At 43.7% G+C, this 16,928-nt stretch overlaps 2 protein-coding genes and 1 long non-coding RNA gene across 4 annotated transcripts; all 3 read right to left on the reverse strand.

The window, feature by feature from the left end:
• Nucleotides 1-4,494: 4,494 nt before the first annotated feature.
• LOC115368754 (gastrula zinc finger protein XlCGF8.2DB-like) lies at nt 4,495-6,275 on the reverse strand. Its single transcript, XM_030065079.1, has one exon. The coding sequence runs from the start codon at nt 6,160-6,162 to the stop codon at nt 5,233-5,235; it is 930 nt and encodes a 309-aa protein (XP_029920939.1). The 5' UTR covers nt 6,163-6,275; the 3' UTR covers nt 4,495-5,232.
• A 120-nt stretch (nt 6,276-6,395) lies between these two features.
• LOC115368768 (uncharacterized) lies at nt 6,396-8,337 on the reverse strand. 2 transcript variants are annotated; one of them, XR_003929068.1, is made up of 3 exons: nt 8,164-8,337; nt 6,963-7,131; nt 6,396-6,455 (listed from the first exon to the last, which is right to left on the reverse strand). It is a non-coding gene; the product is annotated as an uncharacterized LOC115368768 (long non-coding RNA). The 2 variants fall into 2 exon arrangements; XR_003929067.1 differs by lacking the exon at nt 6,396-6,455 and adding an exon at nt 6,675-6,790.
• Nucleotides 8,338-12,049: 3,712 nt separating this feature from the next.
• LOC115369173 (gastrula zinc finger protein XlCGF8.2DB-like) lies at nt 12,050-13,610 on the reverse strand. Its single transcript, XM_030065741.1, has 2 exons — nt 13,605-13,610; nt 12,050-13,143 (listed from the first exon to the last, which is right to left on the reverse strand). Exons 1-2 carry the CDS (start codon nt 13,608-13,610, stop codon nt 12,067-12,069), a joined length of 1,083 nt encoding a protein of 360 aa, XP_029921601.1. The 3' UTR covers nt 12,050-12,066.
• Nucleotides 13,611-16,928: the final 3,318 nt, after the last annotated feature.

Raw genomic sequence — 16,928 nt, forward strand, 5'->3', positions numbered from 1 at the left:
CTGAGCAGCAGGAGTGCAGCTCCAGTCTGGACCAGGAGGAGCCAGAGCCCCCACACATTAAAGAGGAACAGGAGGAGCTGTGGACCAATCAGGAGGCAGAGCAGCTTCAAGATCTCACCAAGTTCCCCTTCACTGCTGTCACTGTGAAGAGTGAAGATGATGAAGAGGAAGCTCAGTGCTCACAGCTTCATCAGAGCCAAACTGAGGAGAACAGAGAGGCAGAGCCTCCAGCCAGCAGCTCCACTGAACAGATGAAAACAGAAGCTGATGGAGAGGAACCAGCCAGGAACTCAGATCCAGCTGCTGATTTCCAAGCAACTAGTGAGGGCCAGCTCCTCTCTTCACACTCTTCTGAAGCTGAGACTGATGACAGTGATGACTGGGAGGAGAGCAGAGAGCCTCAGTCAGGTTCAAACCCACAGAGTGAACTCCTTTTCAGTGATGATGGATCTGATGATGCAGAGAAACCATCTTCCTGCTCTGTGAACAAGAACACAGGAGAGAAACTGTGGAGCTGCTCTCTTTGTGGCAAAAACTTTAAAGGGAAAGGAAACTTCAACAGACACATGATGATGCACAAAGGAGAGAAACCATTCAGCTGCTCAGTGTGCGGCAAAAGTTTTACACAGAAAGAACATCTTAAAACACACGTCACAATTCACACAGGAGAGAGAGCATTTAGTTGTTCAGTCTGCGGTAAAGGTTTTCCACGGAAAGGTTACCTAAACATACACATGCGAATTCACACTGGAGAGAAACCATTCAGCTGCTCAGTTTGTAGTAAAAGTTTTGCACGGAAAAGCCATTTCAATGCACACTTGAGAGTTCACACAGGAGAGAAACCGTTCAGCTGCTCGGTCTGCGGGAAAAGTTTTACACGGAAAAGTCACTTCAACACACACCTGAGAGTTCACACAGGCGAGAAACCGTTTACTTGCTCCATCTGTGGTAAAAGTTTCACACTGAAAAGTAACTTCAACAGACACATGAGAGTGTCGGACGGAGTTACTTTTCAGTGTAGAGCGTGGGAGACATTTCAGCAGGCAAACAAAAGGTAGATGCCGTGTGTGTGTGTGTGTGTGTGTGCATGCGCAAGCAGCAGCAGGTGAAGCTGCATAGCTGCTTGAGAACATCTGAATACTGCACACACACGTTGTGTTAATGTGGTGTGTGGCAAATTTCACAATATGAGCTCCAAAACGGTATTGGGAATGTTTGAAAATTATATTTTAGTACTAGATACTTTATTGTACATATTGATACTTTTATTGTGGAGACCAAAGAGAGGCAGGTGGCTTTATGAAAAAAAAAAAAAAACACTTCTGACAATAGGTCTGTGATCATAAAAGAGGTGAAAATAACAAGTAAACTGAACTCACAAAAAACCTGAGCAGCTCAAACTGAGCTGATGGACCCGGGCATTGAACCATCTGCAGAAGCCTCAGAACGTGTCTGAGCAAAAACAACAAAGAATTAAAGTGAACTAGTCACTCAAAGACAAATGAATCAACTTCATGAAAATTAAGCCACTGAGTTCTGGGAAGATGAATAAGATGAAGAAAGTTAAATAAATGTTTGCTCTCTGAACAGAACTGTGCTGTAGAAATGCGCTAATAAAACTGTTTGATCTGTGAAACCACAATCTGTGTGTTCAGTTATTTATCTGTGTGTGTGTGTGTGTGTGTGTGTATGTGCATTCTGAGTGTCATGTGCTAAAACAGAAACCCAGATTAAGTAAATGAAAGCACTAATGTTTCAGTAAGTCTGGCTTTTAATTTGGAGCAGTGGCGGATACAGAACATGGGTAATGGGTGGGCCTAAAAAATTCTGGATGGGCCTGTTATTTCATTTTGTTTATTTTTTTAGATAGACATGTATAAAATGATATGATGAAAGAAAAAAAAACCTCTCGGTAAACGAGCCGAGAGGTTGTAAACGAGCATAAAATACACGTTGGAAAAAGGACATTAAAACATTTATTTATTTAGTTAGTTATTTTTTGGTCTTGAATCTGATAGGGTGGGCAAGCTGTCAATCTGGGTGGGCCTATGCCCATCCAGGCCCACCTGTAGATCCGCCTCAGATTTGGAGTAGTGTTGTAACCTTAGTTTTTTTTTTTTTTTTTTTTTTTTTTTTAAATCATCGATTTCCAGATTTATATTTGTCCTTGTTGTGTCTGTTTTATTTGACTCAATTAAAGAAAAAAAAAACTTGTTTTTATTGTAACTTTTAGTTTAGTGTATTTTTTTTCTCATTATTGTTTATTGTTTTATATTTTTGTCTGTGTGCTTTTAATCTTGCTATGTAAAGCACTTTGGGCTGCATCAATAAGGCTGAGCTGAGATAAAAGGGACTTTGGTAAGTTGGCACAGCTGGCTAACATGAAATAAACAGCTAGCTAATGTTGACATGCTAAATATTCCGGTAATATTCAAAGTCATAAATTTAGGAGAAAAAAACACGAGTATTCTCTGAGATTAAAATGATTTTTGAGAAAAAAAATGACAAATTTATGTGAAAAAAAAACTTGAAAATTCTGAGATCATAAAGTCACCAAATTGTGAGATAAAACTGAAATTCTAAGATTACAAAGTCATTAAAGTCTGCAGAGTGTGAGACCTCTACATCGTCACTGCGAGTAAAAAAGAAATCCTGAAAAACTTAACGTATTTAATCTGACACAAGTCTTCTGCCCCCTGGTGAATTATCAGAGCATTACAGCACCACAGACAAAGTGGACGCTGTCAGTTAGCGACTCACTGCGGGGTTTACTTGAATATTTTTGCCAGTTTTGAAAAAGTTAAGCTGATGTGATGTAGCTTCAACGCAACAGATACAGAATATGTATGATGTCATACAATGAGTAAATGTCTTATGTTTGAAATTACTTGAGGAAAAACATCAATAAATCTCAGAGTTTAAGGGGCTACAAATGTTGTGCTCTGTATATTTTTCTGTTAAAAAATAATAAATAATTATTTAATAAATTGCAACAAATTCCAGATGTATCAAATACGATAAAAAGCAAAACTCATTGACAGTAAGTGTTTTTTCTAATTTGTCAGAAGGTGCAGTAAACACTTGCAATTGCCATCATTCCACACGGCTCAGCCCGTTTACAGCTCATCATAATGAATATTAAAAAAGATAAACAGGCTTGTACAAAACCACAGATGCATAATGAAATCGGACATTAAGGACAAAAATAAAGTTATAAAAATAAATTCCCAACTTCATGTTATTTTCTGCCACTTGTCCAGCAGCCTGCAGCCAAAACTGTGCGTGCACGGTGTGAAGTCTGCAGGGAAGCATGCACATTCTCACCACACCTTCTTCTTCTTCTTCTTCTTCTTTTTTATAAACACTGTTTCTGTGCAGATGCAGTGTGTTTACATGCGGCCCCAGTTGTGCAGCTACGATTTAATCATCCATGAAGAAAACTGAGGCCACATGTAACCCAAACGTTACAGCTGAGTTGAGAGGCAAAAGAAAGTACAAACTCAACAACACAACAAACTGCTCCCCTGGGTAATATAATAGGCTGGACTCATGTCCTAAAGGTGCATTTCGCTATTTCAGCGTGCAAGAAGAATATCAGAAAAGGAAAAAAAAAAAAGACCCAGCGGCTGAATCTACACGTCCACCCTCCCGCTGTGCAGACACTGGAAAATGTGCAGGAGAGGTGCTGATGTGTCAGTGTTACTCCTCTGACCAGCACCAACAGACACAGAAACTGACACAGGAACATCTACCTGGATTTGAGAAAAGCAGTAGTGACAGGAATTTAAATTTTAAGTTCAAGTCATTGAGTCCACGATGCGCATGAGCAGAATTCAGACGTGTTTCATGTCTTTGAACGTCTTAACGCCTGGTGAAACGTCTCCTGCACAAACTGCAACTCAACGGTTTCTCTCCTGTGTGTGCTGTTATACCGCAGACGGAGCAGCTAGATGGTTTCTCTCTGGTGTGACTCCTCATGCGTGATTAAAGCCTTTTTTCAGTGTAAAACCTTGACCACAGACAGAGCAGTGAAGTGGTTGCTCTCCCATGTGGACACTCGTGTGCGTGTGTGTGTTTTGAAGTGATGTTTCTGTGCAAAACTTTAAACGCAGACTTAACAGGAAGTTTACCTGAGCCTGTCACCTTTACTTCTTAACATTAATGAGATCCATGATGCAGCCTGTGCAGCATGATCGCATCTGTAGAGGAATGAAAAATAGAGCCTCTATTGGAAGTTAGAATTAAAAACGGACCCACCATTTTTTAACATACCAAAGCTTCTCTATAATTCAGTCTCCTTCCAGATAAAACAGTTGGTGTAATGGTAATATTTATTTATGACAGTAGGTGTCGCTGTCACAGCAGATCCAGTAGGGAACTCCCATCTCAAGCATTTGTTGGCGATGCGAGCAGCAGAATAAAAACAGCTCCTGTTGGTCACAGCGATACACAAGTTTTGTGATTTGAGACAAACAGCAGCACCAAGAATTTTAATTTTCAGATCAACGAGTTTTATTGGCACCAAGTACAGATCAGTATATTCTGGCAAAGCCTTGTTGCAGTAGTGAAAGACCCCATGAAATGGACTCTTACTTTCTTGATTTGACGTATTTCCTCTTGAAACAGGAGGTTTGGGTGGGACAGGGTGCAGGGGAGGGTCATTCACAGGCGCAAAACCAACAGGATCTCAGTTTGGGAGAGGAACACTTTTATTTTGAAGGGACAGGTGGATGGGAGGGGATGTGTGAAGGTTTTACTGGATGAAATTTCAATTTACAGCCACTAGTGCAGGATGATGCCACTGTTTAAGACGCTCTGTTTCACAGGAAGTAAAAGTCATGTGACATCATTTCATGGGGACTTTAACAATCGCATCAGCACTGATGACGGAGCTCGGTAAAATGGAAAGGATGCTGAATGATGGTAATGAGAATGAAATTATCAGCAAAAGTATATCACAGACAATATTTTAAAAGAGAAAATGCAGTAAAATATATCAATAAGAAAACTGAACAGTGGAGTCAGCTGATGTTCAATACAAAGAAGGATCACTATCAGTTTTATTCTCGTTATTGCTATTATTTAGTGAGTCTTTTTTCTCATTGTCCTTCAGGTGGTGGCATGTAGAGATGTAAAGAAGAGTATAGCAGTGTGGACTACATCAGTCAGTATGAACACGTGTGTGTGTGTGTGTGAGCAGTACTCACATGTTCAGCCAGCAGCTCTGTAGCTTCACCTGCTGCTCTCACACACACACTTATGGCCTGTAGCGTGCGCACGCCCGCTGAAACTTCTCCCACACACACTGCAACTGAACGCTTTCTCTCCTGTGTGGACTCTCCTGTGAGCCTTTAAATTACTTTTTACACTAAAGGTTTTACCACAGAACGAGCAGCTGTACGGTTTATCGCCTGTGTGGATTCTCATGTGAGTGTTGAAGTTGCTTTTCCGTGTGAACCCTTTACCGCAGACTGAGCAGCGTAATGGTTTCTCTTCTGCATGGATCACCATGTGTGTTTTGACATTTTGCTGCACCGTAAAACCTTTACCACAGATGGGGCAGCTGAATGGTTTCTCTCCTGTGTGGATTCTCAAGTGTGTGTTAAAGTGACTTTTCCGTATAAAAGCTTTACCGCAGACAGAGCAGCTAAACGGTTTTTCTCCTGTATGAATTCTCGTGTGCGTAATGAAGGTTTGTTTCTGTGTAAAACCTTTACCACAGACAGAGCAGTGAAATGGTTTCTCTCCTGTGTGGACTCTCTTGTGCGTGTTGAAGTGATGTTTATGTGCAAAACTTTTACCGCACACTGAGCAGCTGAATGGTTTCTCTCCCTTGTGCATCTTCACGTGTCTGGTTAAAGTTTCTTTTCGTGTAAAGCTTTTACCACAAAGAGAGCAGCTCCAGACTTTCTCTCCTGTGTTCTTGTTCACAGAGCAGGAAGATGGTTTCTCTGCATCATCAGATCCATCATCACTGAAAAGGAGTTCACTCTGTGGGTTTGAACCTGACTGAGGCTCTCTGCTCTCCTCCCAGTCATCACTGTCATCAGTCTCAGCTTCAGAAGAGTGTGAAGAGAGGAGCTGGCCCTCACTAGTTGCTTGGAAATCAGCAGCTGGATCTGAGTTCCTGGCTGGTTCCTCTCCATCAGCTTCTGTTTTCATCTGTTCAGTGGAGCTGCTGGCTGGAGGCTCTGCCTCTCTGTTCTCCTCAGTTTGGCTCTGATGAAGCTGTGAGCACTGAGCTTCCTCTTCATCATCTTCACTCTTCACAGTGACAGCAGTGAAGGGGAACTTGGTGAGATCTTGAAGCTGCTCTGCCTCCTGATTGGTCCACAGCTCCTCCTGTTCCTCTTTAATGTGTGGGGGCTCTGGCTCCTCCTGGTCCAGACTGGAGCTGCACTCCTGCTGCTCAGGGGGAACCTCTTCTTTACAAGCCAGCAGCTGCTGAGGCATCACTGCAACACACACACACACACACACACACACACACACACACACACACACACACACACACACACACACACACACACACACACACACACATATTAAAGAAAACCATGGTAGGAAGTTTACCTGAACGTGTCACCACTGCTCCGTAATGTTCATGAGATCCTTGATGCTATATGTGCAGCCTCTGCTGGAGGTTAGAAATAAAAAGTGACACACTCTTATTTTATTTATTGATTTTTTTATTGAAAGGTAGAATGAATAAGATTTGTGGTTGCGGTTGGTAAACACAACAGGTAAGGTTGGCCCCTCCTCCCTGGCTAAGTTGTGGAGCTTTTGCTGCCTAGGATAGAGACGGAACCAACGATGAGGGCATCTTAGGAAAAACACGGCTCGCAGGCAGCACCCTGTCCAGTCCACCACAGGCCAGCAGCACTTTTCTTTTTTTTTTTTTAAAGACCTGCACTTGTAAAGCTGCATTTGTGATGTGGAGGGAAACAGTGACTCAGACAAACCTGCTGGGTGAATCTGCTCTTCAGCTTCTAAAACAGCGTCCAGGAGCTTTGATGCTGTTTGTTCTCCTCTGCTGACGGCGACGTTTCCTCCTCAGACTCTGCTCTGCTTCTCTCATCACGTCTTCATCACATTTTATCACCCGCAGTCAGGCTGGTTCACCATCGAGCTCTGTAGTGATGAAAGAATGACAGCAGAATTAGATAGTTTGTTTATTGGATTAAATGAGAGGGGGCTGTAGAGGTTCACTGGTCACTACCACTACTACTGCTAATAATAGGCAAAGGATCATGACATTGTGAGATTTTGCTCCAGCGCCCCCTAGTGATCAGTGGACAGACCAGTGACCAGACGAGACCAGCTCCAACTGCTGCTGGATGAAACAATTTTCACTTGTTCTAAGTGAAATTTCACTTGAAACAAGTGAAAATTTGCTTGTTTCATTGGCAAAATTTGCCAGTGGAAAAAGTGAAAATTCACTTAAAATCAGTGAAAATTAGCTAGAAACAAGAAACAAATTTTGCCAATGAAACAAGCAAATTTTCACTTGAAACAAGAGACAATTGTCTAAAAACAAGTTACTTCTGAGGTGATCATGTCTTATTTTAAGTGTAATGAGATATTTTGACTAGTAATAAGACATTTTTGACTTGAAATAAGACAAATAATCTTGGTAAGATTTTGAGTTTTTGCAGTGTGCTGCTACAGTCTGAACACGACGCGGAGAATCCGACTTGTGTTTTCAGTTTTCTCTCTCTCTCTCTCTCTCTCTCTCTTTTTTTTTTTTTTTAACGAAACGCAGAAACAGAAAGTCGTGTCTCTGGTCTGTGCCTGTCTGGATTTGACTTCACTAAAATAATAAAGGGACTCTGAAAGGCCCGCGGCTCCTCCTCAGGAGCGCAGCTGGAGGCTGAAGCTGCTAGTGAGCCAGCAGCCGCCGCACACAGCAGCCTCAGAGCGCTGCCGGCAGAGGCTGTTCAACATGAAGCAGCAGGCCGTCACAGTGAATCCTCACATGTCCAGAGAGACGCTCAGAGTCCACATGTGAGCTCCGGACAGCCGCTGCTTCCCCATCAGGCCTGCTGCTCCCACTGTTAGCATGCGGCTAGCGCTCTGGATGCTAACGGCTGGTTCCACACGGAGCAGATTCACAGCGCCGAGATTCAGTCAGAGCGCACAAACACATCACACAGCTGCACTTACATGCTCCTGGACGCGCACACGCACGGACGGCTGCACTTATGGCTGCAAACTTATTTCCACAACACACAGCAGATGGACTTCTCTTCCTCTCTCAGACACTTTCCACCGCAAACTACAACTCAACATGGCGGCCGCTGTTTCCGGGCAGACCAACAACAAGGCCGCTGATTGGCTGATCCCGGCCAATCAGGTGAGAATAACTGTAAGCATGGACTCCAACAGCCTGCTGCTGCTGGCCGTGTGGGAAATCATAAAATAAAGTATAATACAATAAACTAATAATGATAATGATAATAAAAAACTCACTTAAAACGCACTTAATCATAAAATAAAGTATAATACAATAAAATAAAAAAAACCTCCCAAATTTACGAGAAATAACGAGAAAAAAAGACGGAAAAGCCCTTTTTTCCCTTTTTGGTAAAGTTTTTTTCTTGGACTATTACCACCTCTCCCAGGTCCATATTTTTGTCCCCCTACAGTGGCCTCAATGCACCATCAGAAGTATTTCCTTTTGACTAAATCTGATAGAATGATAAAAAAAAAATATTGTGCATTTGTGATTTTATAATCTCAGAATTTTTTTCCCCAGAAATTTGTGAGTTTTTTTCTCCCATAAATTTATGAAAATTTCCCGTCTTCACACTCTTCTGAAGCTGAGACTGATGACAGTGATGACTGGGAGGAGACCAGAGAGCTGATTGGCTCATCCCGGCCAACCAATCAGGTGAGAATAACTGTAAACGTGCTTGAAGACGTTTAGCTTCTCCTCCAAGAAGCTTCTTCAGTCCTGACTGACTGGCAGGGAATCCCAGGTGTTTCTCCTCTGTGGGCTCGTTGTCAGGGTCCCTGATGCCGCATGAGCTCAGGTGTGTGTGCTGGTTCAATCTCTTGGGAAGGGATCACAATCAGAATCAGCTTCACTGGCCAAGTATGCGTTCCCATACAAGGAATTTGACTCCGGTAAACTTTAAACTCTCAGTTCAAATAGAAAAAGTGAACAGTGCAAATAGACATCAATTAAATAACAAAAGAGAAAACAGAAGGGACCAGGAAAGATAAACAAGTAAACAAAGAACCAGTGTAACAGCTGTGTAGTGCAGTGTGTATGGACCCGACACTCTGAGGAGTTCATCAGAGCAACAGATGAGAGGGTCTGCAGGGATCCTACGGGCCCTGTTCCTGACCTCGGACTGGTACAGGTCCTGAATGGAGGGGAGGTTAGTCTCGATCATCCTCTCTGCAGACTGGATTGTTCTTTGCAGTCTGTTCCTGTCCTGTTTGGTGGCAGAGCCATAGGCGGTTCTGGGGGGTGGCAGGGGGTGGCAGCTGCTACCCTAGAAAAATGCCTTGCCACCCTAGTTGCCACCCCAATTTCAGACAGTTTATTTATTTATTTTTTAATTGTGTCGGTTCGGAAACTCGCTGTTATGAAACTCAAATGTCCGAGCGCAAGTAAATGCGCAAGAGATGACACTCCCACTATTTAAGAGGTTGATAAATAGATAAATAAATAAATGAAAATATAGATTTCTAAGGCCACCTTTTGGTTTTCTATTCAATGCTTTACTCATGCACGACAATAATGGAATGTTTTTGAGAGACATATCCTCATTGGGGGTTTTCCAAGCAAATATTGACATATGTGATCGTGTGGTATTAAATCAGCATATATATTTCTGCCACCCCTTAAAGTCTCCATGCCACCCTCTTGCCACCCTGTGAATATTTGTCTAGATCCGCCCCTGGGCAGAGCCAAACCAGACAGTGATGGAAGTGCACATGACAGACTGGCTGATGGCGGAGTAGAAGAGTGTGAGCAGCTCCAGAGGCAGGTTGAACTTCCTAAGCCGGCGCAGGAAGTACAACCGGGGGCTTTGAGCAGGGGCGTCGTAGTGGGGGGAAAAGCGGGACTGATTACCCAGGGCCACAATGGGGGAGGGGGCCCTCGAAAGGCCTGAAATAAAAAGGTTTATCTATTGGCCGGCTATACAAGGGCCCAATAAGATTTCTTTTCTTGGCGCTCAAAATCCCTGGCGGTGCCCCTGGCTTTGAGACTTGATTGTAAGCTGAGAATCTGATCCAGTAATAATGATTTACACTTGACATGAAAAGACGTCGATGTTAAAATACAGTAGATTTATTTATAGTCTTTATAGACTCAGCAGCATTCAGTGGCTTTATTTCAGTTGCTTATGTGTGGGATAACAGTTACGGCTCATTCTATCACTCACTACTTGGAAAAGAGCAGCACGTGAGGCAAAATCACAGCACATGACAGGCTAATTGGGTGTTACCTCTCTGTGTGTAATGGTGATGTGTGCACGGTGCCAGCTGTAAGCACGGCAGGAGGCCCAAATGCAGCAGGTGAAGGTGAGCAGGCTTCACACAGGATTTCAGAGTAAAGGCATGAGGGACTCATGACAAACCAAATGTACACAGGCCACAACACACACACAATAAACAGACAAAGACAGACCTGAAAACAGGACCTGAATACACACGACACACCTGGGGAAGCAGCTGGAACTCAAGACTGGAGGAGACAGAGGACTGGCCGAGGGAAACACTGGGCACGGAGCAGGACAATTCACTGATACTAAAGCTATCTAAAGCTTCATACAGGGTTTTTATCATTATTATTATTTAAAATGATCTCACACATTGGAATAAACATTTCAGCACAGGAACTGCTCTGACAAACTAACAGCTGTCTTGTAAGCAGAGCCGGTGTTATAAAAAATAAAATAACTTCCACTCAGAGGTTTCATTCTGAGCTGAGGTGAACTCACGCTGTGGAACATTTGAACAGGAGGTCAAAACTGCTGATCGCTCCGTAAAAGCATCAACTTTCCTTGAGTAACAAACTAATATCCAATCAGGATTTCATTTGGACATACAGTAACTTTGGCTAATTAATGTGCTGAGATATGAACTCAGTCAATGAGAAAATGAAGCAGCCTGTCTGATCCTGAAGGAGGGAGGAGTCCGAGAAACTCAGGGTTTGTTGAAGAGCCAGTTACCATGGTTACTGACCCCTAATATACCTGTCTTCCTGCAGCTGAAAACCCAGATCAGTAACACCTCTGAAGGTCCTGTGAAGGTTCTCAGTCATCCAGGTCAGGGTGGTCAAAGGCACCTGATTGGACATTATTAGCGGTAGAACCTCACTCTGGTTTACTGATAACTTGAGTTCTAACCTTCACCCAGAATAAGGTCGCAGATACAGGCGGTGGGCTCACACTTAGGCAGAGGGTGAGGAGCTCAAACATCCGGGACGGGCTTGGAGAAGAGCAGCTGCTCCTCAGGGTGGACAGCAGCCAGTTCAAGTGTTCAGGCATCCGGTTAGGACGCCTCCTGCGAGCCTCCCTGTGGAGGTGTTCCAGGCACGTCCAGCTGGGAGGAGAGCCCGGGGCAGACCCACCACACGCTGGGGGGGAAGTACACATCCCATTTGGCCTGGGAATGCCAAGGAGTCTGGCCTGCCTCCTCAGCCTGCTGTCTCCGTGAGCCAGTCCCGGATAAGCAGCAGAAAATGGATGGATGGTTGGAAAATATGCTACAACTATTATTTAAAAACATTCCTGATACTGTTTTGGAACTCATACTGTGGATTTTGCCATCAGTCTATTCATTCACTTATCCATTGATTCATTCATTCATCCATCTGTAAACAGTTCTGAGGCATCTTGAAATGTTGCTGTCCTCTGATCTTTTATTAGGAAGCAGAATTCCCACAATAAAATACATCAAAGAGTATCACAATATAAGTTCAACTAAGAATGACAAATGTTGCCCAGAACACTAAATGACATGTATCATATAATGAAACTGACATGGGAATGGAAACCACAATTTGAGGCAAACAAAAACAACAACAAAAAAAAGAATTTTCAATTGAATTTAATGAGCTTTATCACTTAGTTTTATCACCAAGACCTTCAGCAAAGACTGAGACTGAACAGCTGATTTGTTTTCGGTGTGGATCACCGTGTGTGTGCTGACGCTTTGTACCACCGTTAAATCTTTACCAGAGACTGAACAGTTCACTATTTTTTTTTTCACTGGTCCTGTGTGGACTCTCGTGTGGTTGTTTAGTTCACCTTTCCATCTAAAACCTTTATCACAGACTGAGCACTTGTATGGTTTCTCTCCTGTGTGGATTCTCATGTGTACTGTTAAATTCCGTTTAGCACTAAAACCTTTAAAGCAGACTGAGCACATATATGGTTTCTCTCCTGTGTGAACCCTCGTGTGTTTGGTCAAATTATGTTTATATTGAAAAATTTTCCCACAGTCTGAGCACATGAATGATTTCTCTCCCGTGTGAATTTGCATGTGCATTGTGAGAGTTCTTTTCTGTGCAAAACTTTTACTGCAGACTGAGCAGCTGAATGGTTTCTCTCCTGTGTGGACTCTCATGTGGTTCTTTAGTTCACCTTTCCATCTATAACTTTTACCACAGATTGAGCAGCTACACGGTTTCTCTACTATGTGGGTTTTCAAGTGTGCTTTTAAGGTTTTTTTGTGTTTTGAGCTTTTACCACAAAGAGAGCATCTCCAGACTTTCTCTCCTCCAATCTTAATCACAGAGCAGGAAGATGGTTTCTCTGCATCATCAGATCCATCATCACTGAAAAGGAGTTCACTCTGTGGGTTTGAACCTGACTGAGGCTCTCTGCTCTCCTCCCAGTCATCACTGTCATCAGTCTCAGCTTCAGAAGAGTGTGAAGAGAGGAGCTGGCCCTCACTAGTTGCTTGGAAATCAGCAGCTGGATCTGAGTTCCTGGCTGCTTCCTCTCCATCAGCTTCTGTTTTCATCTGTTCAGTGGAGCTGCTGGCTGGAGGCTCTGCCTCTCTGTTCTCCTCAGTTTGGCTCTGATGAAGCTGTGAGCACTGAGCTTCCTCTTCATCATCTTCACTCTTCACAGTGACAGCAGTGAAGGGGAACTTGGTGAGATCTTGAAGCTGCTCTGCCTCCTGATTGGTCCACAGCTCCTCCTGTTCCTCTTTAATGTGTGGGGGCTCTGGCTCCTCCTGGTCCAGACTGGAGCTGCACTCCTGCTGCTCAGGGGGAACCTCTTCTTTACACACCAGCAGCTGCTGAGGCATCACTGCAACACACACACACACACACACACACACACACACACACACACACACACACAGAGAACTATGTAATTTTACAGTGTTTTAGTAGTATTAAGCGGCTGTTGCTGTCCACGTTTGTATAAAGACTCAAATACAAGCTTATTGGTATGTGATTTTTAACACAACACACTAGGACATAAACTTAGAGATGTTTGAAAGAGCCGCAAGAAGAACCAAGTCGAGCAACAGCCACAGGAAATCGGGCAAAACAGAGAACTAAAAGAGCCAGAGACAAAACATAAAAAGAAGCCAAATCCTAATCTTATCAAATCGAACAAACCCATGCTTACTCGCATCCCCCCGTCACAGGCTGCACATGCAGAGTGGTAAACAGTCCACCTGAAGGACAACCACCTGTTCAGGTTGTTTCATTTACTTCATTATCAGAGGCCGCATATTCAAACTACTCAGTTTTTCACAAGAGAAAACATATGGAAAAAAATCCTGATAATTTTGCATATTAAAAACATTTTTTTTCTTTCACTTATGTCTTCATCATCTTGCGACCCCCAAAATCATCTCACAACCCCGTGGGGAGGTCCTGCCGCCCAGTTTGAGAACGACTGGTTTAGACCAGTCTGGTTCTCAACACTGATAAACTATACACATCGACTTTGGCCAAGAGTCCAAACGTTCCTTCTGCAGCTTTTCCACACTGACCAGACAGAGTTTATCTCACAGAGCAGGGTTTCCACTACATGTAATTGATCTTGGCGCACCGCCACGGCAAAATAAAAGCCGCCTTCAGAATGATGATTTTTTTTTTTCAGATGTTAAAACAATTTAAAGTATATTGTATGAATGGATATATATACACACATATATATAGCCTAGATTTGCGCACAAATAATTACTATAATCAGAGTTTGAAATGATAATTTAAATATCATGAATGTAACATAACACTTCAATTAACTTTATTTTGAAAAATGAACACCGGCGTCATCAGCCGCCTGTTTGATTCTGCTGCTGCACGCTCGCAGAGGGAGAGAAAAGGGCAAGAGAAAGGTACCGAGGCAAGATTAAATTTAATCCATTTTTTGTTCAAGCCTGTGAAAACAACCCTAATGTTATCGTTAATGTTAACATGGTAGGGCCCTATAATTTCCGGCAATCACAGAATCGCAGGCGGAAAATCCTGGAGGAAACCCTGCAGAGACAAGCCCATGATAACATCAGCAACTGCAAATAGTTTATTCAACAATACCTGTAAAAGCTGTAAAAACCTGCTTGCTCTTGGCTGGATTGCACACAGAGCTTCTACATTGGCATATCAGTTAAAATATGAAGACCAGAGGAGAGCCTTTCAACATTTTATTCCCTTCTTAATCAGAGTTGATTGTTGTACAGATGATGGTGATGATGATTCAACAGCTACAAATAAATTAGAGCAATAATAAATTACCAACAGTACAGGAATTAATCTATTAGAGTACTCATTATTTCAGTATATAAAGAACCAACATTAACTCACTCAGATAAGATAGATAGATAAGATAGAATGCATCAGCATTACCTGAGTGAGTAGCATTATCAGCATGCTTCAACAAACAGTGGAAAGAGGCAGAGCAGTGCCTGATTGAAGCTCTTACCACCCCAGGTAAGGTCTGTTTGGTTGATGTGTGTGAGTCCCGCCCACCAGGCCTGGGCAGGTAGGAGTATTTTCTACAACCTCAATACAGCATCTCGCTATCAGTTTAACAGAAAGTGGAGCGTCTGTACTGTTGACAATATTGAAAATCAAACCTTCAGGATTTCTAAATACCCTGGTGCACCGAAGTTCCTTGATACCTCATACTGCTTTTTCCTACCTTCACTCTTCACAGTGACAGCAGTGAAGGGGAACTTGGTGAGATCTTGAAGCTGCTCTGCCTCCTGATTGGTCCACAGCTCCTCCTGTTCCTCTTTAATGTGTGGGGGCTCTGGCTCCTCCTGGTCCAGACTGGAGCTGCACTCCTGCTGCTCAGGGGGAACCTCTTCTTTACACACCAGCAGCTGCTGAGGCATCACTGGAACACACACACACACACACCATGGTTGGATGTATCCCTGTGCCTGTCACCATTATTTCAGAGTGTTAATGAGATCCATGATGCTGACTACTTGTAGCTGTAGAGGGAGGGAAAAATAGAGCCTCTATTGGAAGTTAGAAATAAAAACTGACACACTCTTATTTAAAAAAAAAAAAAAAAAAAAATCTATCAGCGTTACTCTATAAGTTAGTCTCCTTCCAGGTAATAGAGTTGGTGTAATGGTAATATTTTTTGTGACAGTAGGTGTCGCTGTAACAGCAGGTTCAGTAGGAAACTCCCATCTCAAGCCCTTGTTGGTGATGCGAGCAGCAGAAGACAAGCGGCTGTTGAGCTGCTCGGGCTGATAATCTGGACAGTCTGATAATCTGGAGTCTGTTCCCTGTTGCTCTGCAGGGATGTCAAACCTGCTATAAAGCAACTTCTGCTGTATTAACATGCTACCAAGATGTTAGACCTGAAGAAGCATTTGGCTGGATTTGTGGGAGATATAAACGGTCAGACACATGGTTATGGATGCCCAGAGAATTTGTCATGGCTGCATCCGCTTCACGGCCTTGTTTCCAGTAACACCACTAACAGCCTCCTTGATGTTTGTTTAATCCACATACTGAGGTCAGGAGCTCAGAGCCAGATAGAGAGGTACAGAAACAGATCAAAACCTGCCAGATGTGACAAACCTGCTGGGTCAATCTGCTCTTCAGCTTCTAAAACAGCGTCCAGCAGCTTCTCATGCTGTTTGTTCTCCTCTGCTGATGGTGACGTTTCCTCCTCAGACTCTGCTCTGCTTCTTCCAAACAGCCCAGACATCTCTTCATCACATCTTCACCACATCTTCATCACAGCTTCATCACAGCTTCATCACAGCTGGGAGGATGAGACCAGTGCGCTGCATCAGCAACAACACAAGGATGTTCTCTCCAGTTATCTTACTGATAACAGCTGGTACCATTAAGGAAGCATTAAGCAGTGATGTTGTTAACATCAGCTGACATCAGAGCTCCTGACTCCTCAGGAGCGCAGCTGGAGGCTGAAGCTGCTAGTGAGCCAGCAGCCGCCGCACACAGCAGCCTCAGAGCGCTGCCGGCAGAGGCTGTTCAACAGGAAGCAGCAGGCCGTCACAGTGAATCCTCACATGTCCAGAGAGACGCTCAGAGTCCACATGTGAGCTCCGGACAGCCGCTGCTTCCCCATCAGGCCTGCTGCTCCCACTGTTAGCATGCGGCTAGCGCTCTGGATGCTAACGGCTGGTTCCACACGGAGCAGATTCACAGCGCCGAGATTCAGTCAGAGCGCACAAACACATCACACAGCTGCACTTACATGCTCCTGGACGCGCACACGCACGGACGGCTGCACTTATGGCTGCAAACTTATTTCCACAACACACAGCAGATGGACTTCTCTTCCTCTCTCAGACACTTTCCACCGCAAACTACAACTCAACATGGCGGCCGCTGTTTCCGGGCAGACCAACAACAAGGCCGCTGATTGGCTGATCCCGGCCAATCAGGTGAGAATAACTGTAAGCATGGACTCCAACATCCTGCTGCTGCTGGCCGTGTGGGAAATCATAAAATAAAG

This window comes from Myripristis murdjan, chromosome 12 (assembly GCF_902150065.1).
Source record: "Myripristis murdjan chromosome 12, fMyrMur1.1, whole genome shotgun sequence".
Taxonomy (NCBI): Eukaryota; Metazoa; Chordata; class Actinopteri; order Holocentriformes; family Holocentridae; genus Myripristis; species Myripristis murdjan.

Bases quoted from the DNA above. Each gene is read 5' to 3' on its own strand.
- LOC115368754 (XM_030065079.1), bottom strand. From the start codon at position 6,162: ATGAAAACAGAAGCTGATGGAGAGGAACCAGCCAGGAACTCAGATCCA.